Raw genomic sequence first — 8,439 nt, forward strand, 5'->3', positions numbered from 1 at the left:
GAAAGGGCCAGTGAAGGGCAGTGATTGGGCTGCTCACCTGCAGGGCATGGGGGTTGACACCGAGGGCGGAGGCGATGTGCATGGAGGCAGACACCGTTTCCTGCTCCTCCGCATTCTCCATTTCCTCCACCGTAGTTTCCTTGAAGTGCTCCTGCGTCACATCCGCCATGTCGCTGTCCAGCTCCAGTCCATGTCCCAGCAGCTCCAGCATTGTGCTCTGCAAAGACAACACGGGAGAGAAGTAAACGCCGGTTGTCACCAGGCGGCATCACCATTTCTAGAGGAACGGCAAACATAACATCTCTGCACTCATTGGAGGGACACAGCACCGATCCTCATCGGTTGGGTTATAGCGCCACCTCCAGGAGCAGAAATCCAAACATGTCACCAGCACACCAAAGTATCTTCCATCAAAGGAAATGTATATTACACTGCGCGCCGACATTCCCCAACCATTCCCGTCCCTTCTTCAGGCAGATCGACAGCGCGGCACGCTCATGGATCACCGGGATGGGGGGAGTGAAGCGCGGCACACTCATGGATCACCGGGATGGGGGGAGTGAAGCGCGGCACACTCATGGATCACCGGGATGGGGGGAGTGAAGCGCGGCTCGCTCATGGATCACCGGGATGGGGCCCCCGGCCCTTCAGAATCACATTTGGTATTGGTGGGATTATTAGCTGTTGCTATGGAAACATGATGATCTGTATATAATGCGTCGCCAGAGATCCCCCAACACCGAATCCATCCGCCATATATTCTATACAACTATCCTCCGTGTATCCCGGTGCTTCACTCCGGGGGCGGCACAAGCAAGGGCTGTGGGTGTGCGGGGGGTAAGACGCGCAATGGCTGTGGGACACATGCACGCAAGGCGCTCCGCCTAGAGACGTCATCGCTAAGTCTCTATATTTCCGCACCAAGGAAGAGATCCTGCAAGCGGCCCGACAGACATGCGTTGTCATTCCACGGCGCTCCATATCAGATCTATGCAGACCCCGCCCCCTCCACCATTGCTAAGCGGAGGGAACTGAAGCCTCTGCTCCGGATCCTACATCAGATTGCATATCGCCGGGGCTTTCCTTTCCGCCTCCTCTTCACTTATAACGGACGCACCTACCAGGACTCCACCGTAGACGCACCTACCAGGACTCCACCGTAGACGCACCTACCAGGACTCCACCGTAGACGCACCTACCAGGACTCCACCGTAGACGCACCTACCCGGACTCCACACTAGCAACTCCACCGTAGACGCACCTACCAGGACTCCACCGTAGACGCACCTACCAGGACTCCACCGTAGACGCACCTACCAGGACTCCACCGTAGACGCACCTACCAGGACTCCACCGTAGACGCACCTACCAGGACTCCACCGTAGACGCACCTACCAGGACTCCACCGTAGACGCACCTACCAGGACTCCACCGTAGACGCACCTACCAGGACTCCACCGTAGACGCACCTACCAGGACTCCACCGTAGACGCACCTACCAGGACTCCACCGTAGACGCACCTACCAGGACTCCACCGTAGACGCACCTACCAGGACTCCACCGTAGACGCACCTACCAGGACTCCACCGTAGACGCACCTACCAGGACTCCACCGTAGACGCACCTACCAGGACTCCACCGTAGACGCACCTACCAGGACTCCACCGTAGACGCACCTACCAGGACTCCACCGTAGACGCACCTACCAGGACTCCACCGTAGACGCACCTACCAGGACTCCACCGTAGACGCACCTACCAGGACTCCACCGTAGACGCACCTACCAGGACTCCACCGTAGACGCACCTACCAGGACTCCACCGTAGACGCACCTACCAGGACTCCACCGTAGACGCACCTACCAGGACTCCACCGTAGACGCACCTACCAGGACTCCACCGTAGACGCACCTACCAGGACTCCACCGTACACGGTCTTAGGCCCGGTTCCCACCTAGGCGTTTTTCCGCGCTTTCGTACTCGCGGAAAAACGCTCAAACAGGGAAATGCCATTATTTTAAATGTGCATGGTTCCCATCTGGGCGGTTTTCCGCGAGTACGAACGTGCGGGAAACCGCCCTACGCCCAAAGAAGTACATGTACTTCTTTGGGGCGTTTTGGTCGGGCGGTTCCATTGGGATACAGCCAAGTATCCCTCAGAAACGCGCGTTTTTTTTTACCGCGAATCGCATTAAAGAAAAACGTGCATATTCCATCCGCCTAGGTGTGAACCCAGCCTTAGGCGCATTCCCTCTGATCTGCAGCTGTTGCCGCAGTCACTGATCCAGCCCAAGCGTCGCAGACACGCATCCCCTCCGGAACCATCTTCCGCGCCGATATCCTCGCCTATGAAGAGTGTCCGTAAGATGTCCCTACCTCAGGCCGTCGACATGGACTCCCCCGGCTGATATTCCGAGAGCCACGTTTCTCCAATGCCTACTCTGTGTGACCCCTTCAGGGCGATGAGATTTATAGTCCCGCTTCATGGTTAAATGAGTATTGTTCTTTGATGCATGTTACTTTATTGGGGCTGTTTATTAGCAATGTTATATTCCTTTAAGCCTGCGTGCCGAGGCGCGTGTGACTGTTGCCTCCTTTTAGACCTTCATAGGTGGGATTCCCCCCCTTGTGGGTCTAACCTCAGCCTGATGGGGAGATGCAGGTTGTCTGTTCACACCGAGGACTTTAGTATTGTTTTGTAGTCTCTCTCACCCTCCCCCCTCCTCCCCGGGTTCATGAGAAGTTACACTGCCGTCCATTCAGATCTTATTCTCAAATCATATGCCGATACCCGCGCCCCCCATAATGTCATCTAATAAACGGATTCCCCTCCATGTGAAGGACTTCCCTCTCCCCATAAAGGATCTCTGGCCTCTCGGCACTTTATCTCCATCCTTCAGGAAACGCACTTCTCACATTCCTCCTCTCCCAAATACTTGCAGAACAACTTCTCGCACATTTTTGTCGCCTCCAAATGGAAAGGAGTCCCGATAGGCTTTCACCGTGGCCTGAATTTTGTATGCACCAAAGAGACTGCCGACCCCGACGGCCGAGGTGTAATCCTTAGGGGCCGGCTTAATGATCAGGACGTTACCATTGTGACTAGGGTTGCACAGATACCAAGTACAAGTACCGATACTTTCCGAGCTCCAGGACTACCCTAGAGAGAGGCGGCGGAGCTCCCGGGATTAGTACATCTCTGTTGTATGGTTTTGATAAATATATACCGTATTTTGCGGTCTATAAGACCCTCCGGACGATAGGACGCATGGCTTCTGTCACAGAAGCTGCAGTTAGTGACCGCTGGAGGCAGGTGGCGCTGTCTCAGTAATCACACAGAGCAACGTCACTCTTCGTATGCTCAATGGGCTCTATGGTGAGCTCCTATGGGGGACCAAGACGGGTCACAGTCCCCAAGAGGAACGGGGGACCCAGAAAACCTCGGCCAGGGGCGGACGCGAGTGCCGCTGGATTTAATACAAGGGATCTAACCCTTCCTTCCGCCATCTCCTCTCTACCATCGCTCATCATCCTTCCGCCATCTCCTCTCTACCATCGCTCATCCTCCTTCCTTCCGCCATCTCCTCTCTACCATCGCTCATCCTCCTTCCTTCCGCCATCTCCTCTCTACCATCGCTCATCCTCCTTCCTTCCGCCATCTCCTCTCTACCATCGCTCATCCTCCTTCCTTCCGCCATCTCCTCTCTACCATCGCTCATCCTCCTTCCTTCCGCCATCTCCTCTCTACCATCGCTCATCCTCCTTCCTTCCGCCATCTCCTCTCTACCATCGCTCATCCTCCTTCCTTCCGCCATCTCCTCTCTACCATCGCTCATCCTCCTTCCTTCCGCCATCTCCTCTCTACCATCGCTCATCCTCCTTCCTTCCGCCATCTCCTCTCTACCATCGCTCATCCTCCTTCCTTCCGCCATCTCCTCTCTACCATCGCTCATCCTCCTTCCTTCCGCCATCTCCTCTCTACCATCGCTCATCCTCCTTCCTTCCGCCATCTCCTCTCTACCATCGCTCATCCTCCTTCCTTCCGCCATCTCCTCTCTACCATCGCTCATCCTCCTTCCTTCCGCCATCTCCTCTCTACCATCGCTCATCCTCCTTCCTTCCGCCATCTCCTCTCTACCATCGCTCATCCTCCTTCCTTCCGCCATCTCCTCTCTACCATCGCTCATCCTCCTTCCTTCCGCCATCTCCTCTCTACCATCGCTCATCCTCCTTCCTTCCGCCATCTCCTCTCTACCATCGCTCATCCTCCTTCCTTCCGCCATCTCCTCTCTACCATCGCTCATCCTCCTTCCTTCCGCCATCTCCTCTCTACCATCGCTCATCCTCCTTCCTTCCGCCATCTCCTCTCTACCATCGCTCATCCTCCTTCCTTCCGCCATCTCCTCTCTACCATCGCTCATCCTCCTTCCTTCCGCCATCTCCTCTCTACCATCGCTCATCCTCCTTCCTTCCGCCATCTCCTCTCTACCATCGCTCATCCTCCTTCCTTCCGCCATCTCCTCTCTACCATCGCTCATCCTCCTTCCTTCCGCCATCTCCTCTCTACCATCGCTCATCCTCCTTCCTTCCGCCATCTCCTCTCTACCATCGCTCATCCTCCTTCCTTCCGCCATCTCCTCTCTACCATCGCTCATCCTCCTTCCTTCCGCCATCTCCTCTCTACCATCGCTCATCCTCCTTCCTTCCGCCATCTCCTCTCTACCATCGCTCATCCTCCTTCCTTCCGCCATCTCCTCTCTACCATCGCTCATCCTCCTTCCTTCCGCCATCTCCTCTCTACCATCGCTCATCCTCCTTCCTTCCGCCATCTCCTCTCTACCATCGCTCATCCTCCTTCCTTCCGCCATCTCCTCTCTACCATCGCTCATCCTCCTTCCTTCCGCCATCTCCTCTCTACCATCGCTCATCCTCCTTCCTTCCGCCATCTCCTCTCTACCATCGCTCATCCTCCTTCCTTCCGCCATCTCCTCTCTACCATCGCTCATCCTCCTTCCTTCCGCCATCTCCTCTCTACCATCGCTCATCCTCCTTCCTTCCGCCATCTCCTCTCTACCATCGCTCATCCTCCTTCCTTCCGCCATCTCCTCTCTACCATCGCTCATCATCCTTCCCTCCGCCATCTCCTCTCTACCATCGCTCATCATCCTTTCAAACTCTTCTATCCCAATATGCCTTGATAGACACTTGGAGGGAATCACACCCTACTACCCGAGATTATACATTCTACTCATCCCATCACTCCTCCTTTTCCAGAATAGATCATATCTTCCTCACACAGCCTGCACTTCCCTTGGTCAGATCCTCGTCTATCCTGCCCATCCCCCGGTCAGACCATTCCGCGCTGACCCTCCATCTCTTCTACAACTGGAATAATGAGAATATGGTGCAAAGTTCATTTATGTCACTAATGCAGCTTATGCGGTGACACTGATATACGAGACTCGTGACATGCGCGGCGAGATACCCGACATGCGCGGCGAGATACCCGACATGCGCGGCGAGATACCCGACATGCGCGGCGAGATACCCGACATGCGCGGCGAGATACCCGACATGCGCGGCGAGATAGTCCAAGCCGTGATTGGTCGTCATTGTGATGATTGCGGGTTACAGCTCATGAAACCCCCAAATCCCCAACCTCAGAGAGTGAGAATATTACACGCAACCAATAGAACACGGATTGGACACAGAACCATACCAGCGTGCGTATGTACTCAGTACTGGGTTTGGGCCCCTTATTGGAGTTTCACCCGTATACTACTATGCCCCTCCCCTCGGTCTCTCAATGAAGACCTGTTGTCGGATGAGGGTAATGTTTCTATCACTCGTGCAGCTATCTTGGAGTACCTGGCGTTGCTCCGGTGACGCTGCGGGAGGCTCATAAAGCGGGTATACGGGGGCAATTATCAGACTCGCCTCTACAATTAAACGAGAACGGAAACATAAATCTCTGGAGGATACTTTCCTTATATCCTCCGCAGACTTTTCCCTCCCCCGCTAATCGTCGCAGAGGAGTCAGCACGACGGGACGTGAATTTGTTAAGGCCGCGACACACTGCACGCGAAGCCAAGCTGTCCGGCACGGAGCTTCGCGTGCAGTGTGTCAGATGATTGACAGCACCTTCAGCCAATCGGCTCGTCCCTAACAACCTGCCAGACGTCGCATCGCAACGTGCCGGTTTATACGCGCGAGCCGATTGGCTGAAGTTGAAATTGTTCATCTGAGTCCCCAGCTGCCCATTATCTCCTCCTTAAGTTCCCCAGCTCCCCATTATCTCCCCCCCCCCATTATCTCCTCCTTCATGTCCCCAGCTCCCCATTATCTCCTCCTTCATGTCCCCAGCTCCCCATTATCTCCCCGTTCATGTCCCCAGCTCCCCGTTATCTCCCCCTTCATGTCCCCAGCTCCCCATTATCTCCTCCTTAAGTTCCCCAGCTCCCCATTATCTCCCCCTTCATGTCCCCAGCTCCCCAGCTGCACCGGACCCAGTCACCGGCGGCGTGCCAGGAGCTGCACCGGACCCAGTCACCGGCGGCGTGCCAGGAGCTGCACCGGACCCAGTCACCGGCGGCGTGCCAGGAGCTGCACCGGACCCAGTCACCGGCGGCGTGCCAGGAGCTGCACCGGACCCAGTCACCGGCGGCGTGCCAGGAGCTGCACCGGACCCAGTCACCGGCGGCGTGCCAGGAGCTGCACCGGACCCAGTCACCGGCGGCGTGCCAGGAGCTGCACCGGACCCAGTCACCGGCGGCGTGCCAGGAGCTGCACCGGACCCAGTCACCGGCGGCGTGCCAGGAGCTGCACCGGACCCAGTCACCGGCGGCGTGCCAGGAGCTGCACCGGACCCAGTCACCGGCGGCGTGCCAGGAGCTGCACCGGACCCAGTCACCGGCGGCGTGCCAGGAGCTGCACCGGACCCAGTCACCGGCGGCGTGCCAGGAGCTGCACCGGACCCAGTCACCGGCGGCGTGCCAGGAGCTGCACCGGACCCAGTCACCGGCGGCGTGCCAGGAGCTGCACCGGACCCAGTCACCGGCGGCGTGCCAGGAGCTGCACCGGACCCAGTCACCGGCGGCGTGCCAGGAGCTGCACCGGACCCAGTCACCGGCGGCGTGCCAGGAGCTGCACCGGACCCAGTCACCGGCGGCGTGCCAGGAGCTGCACCGGACCCAGTCACCGGCGGCGTGCCAGGAGCTGCACCGGACCCAGTCACCGGCGGCGTGCCAGGAGCTGCACCGGACCCAGTCACCGGCGGCGTGCCAGGAGCTGCACCGGACCCAGTCACCGGCGGCGTGCCAGGAGCTGCACATCAACATAACAGCTTGCAAAATCACCAACTCCTTTCATTCAGAGGCTGGGACCGGCATGATAGAAGTGCGCGGCCCACCGGTTGCCCGGCACAGACCGGTTGCCCGGCACAGAACGGTTGCACACGGAGAAGTCGGCATCTGTAAACCAATAACACACACTATGGACACGACGAGTGAACGGTTATTATTTAATCACGTGCCCCTCCCAGACACCACAATACGGTGATTCGGCGCCCAGCTACACCCTCTGCCCTTCTCTACCTGTGGCGGAGGGGTGAGTCCTCCATCCAGGGCGGCCGGTGCTGGGGGCGGTGCTTGTCCGGGGGGCGGCAGAGCTGCAGATTTGATCTTATTTTCTGCCGTGGAGGTGGAGCCTTCTTCTTCCTCGTCCGAGTCCTGCAGACCGTACTTGGAGAAATGCTTCACCTGCCGACATAGAGAAGCATTACAAGTCCCATCACCTCACCGGGCGCCGATACAGCCAACCACAGGGAGCCAATCATAAACCGGAGATTCCATCCGAGCACGCCCCCCTCTCCAAGCGCCCGCCCACCCTCCTCCTTCCCAAAATTATATGCTCACTCCGACCACCCAGGATCCGGTCTCGGGGGCGGTACTCGCTCTATAGATGGATCATACCCCCCCCCCCCACGGAAGGATAGGCTCACCCGGAAGACCCAGGATCCGGTCTCGGGATGGTACTCGCTCTATAGATGGATCATACACCCCCCCCCACGGAAGGATAGGCTCACCCGGAAGACCCAGGATCCGGTCTCAGGACGGTACTCTCTCTATAGAAGGAAGATCATACACACCCCCTCCCCCCCGGAAGGATAGGCTCACCCGGAAGACCCAGGATCCGGTCTCGGGACGGTACTCCTTGAACTGGGCCCCCTGCTTGCGGGAAGCGGCCTCCAGCTTGCTTTTGTAGTTCATCTCAGACAACTGCTCGGGGCTCTTGATCAGCTCTCGAGTCGTCTTATTGATCGGCCAAACTTCATTCAGCGTCACCTCGGCTGCCCTGGAAGGAAGCGCGAACAAAGCAGCATTGTTTACATTGTCCCCGCCATGCAGAAATGGGACGCAGACACAGACATACAACCCCCC

The 8,439-nt window shown here is 57.6% G+C and overlaps 1 protein-coding gene across 1 annotated transcript in view; it reads right to left on the reverse strand.

Annotated features, from left to right (window-relative positions):
* Nucleotides 1–8,439, reverse strand: part of LOC108803224 (nuclear pore complex protein Nup98-Nup96-like) — a gene marked incomplete at both ends in the record, with an annotated part of 46,228 nt that overhangs the window by 7,678 nt on the left and 30,111 nt on the right. Inside the window, 3 exon segments of the mRNA XM_018575065.1 lie at nt 38–217; nt 7,594–7,758; nt 8,176–8,353. Coding sequence (XP_018430567.1) covers nt 38–217; nt 7,594–7,758; nt 8,176–8,353 — 523 coding nt within the window.

Source organism: Nanorana parkeri, unplaced genomic scaffold (genome assembly GCF_000935625.1).
Source record: "Nanorana parkeri isolate BGI_ZX_2015 unplaced genomic scaffold, ASM93562v1 scaffold3509, whole genome shotgun sequence".
NCBI lineage: Eukaryota > Metazoa > Chordata > Amphibia > Anura > Dicroglossidae > Nanorana > Nanorana parkeri.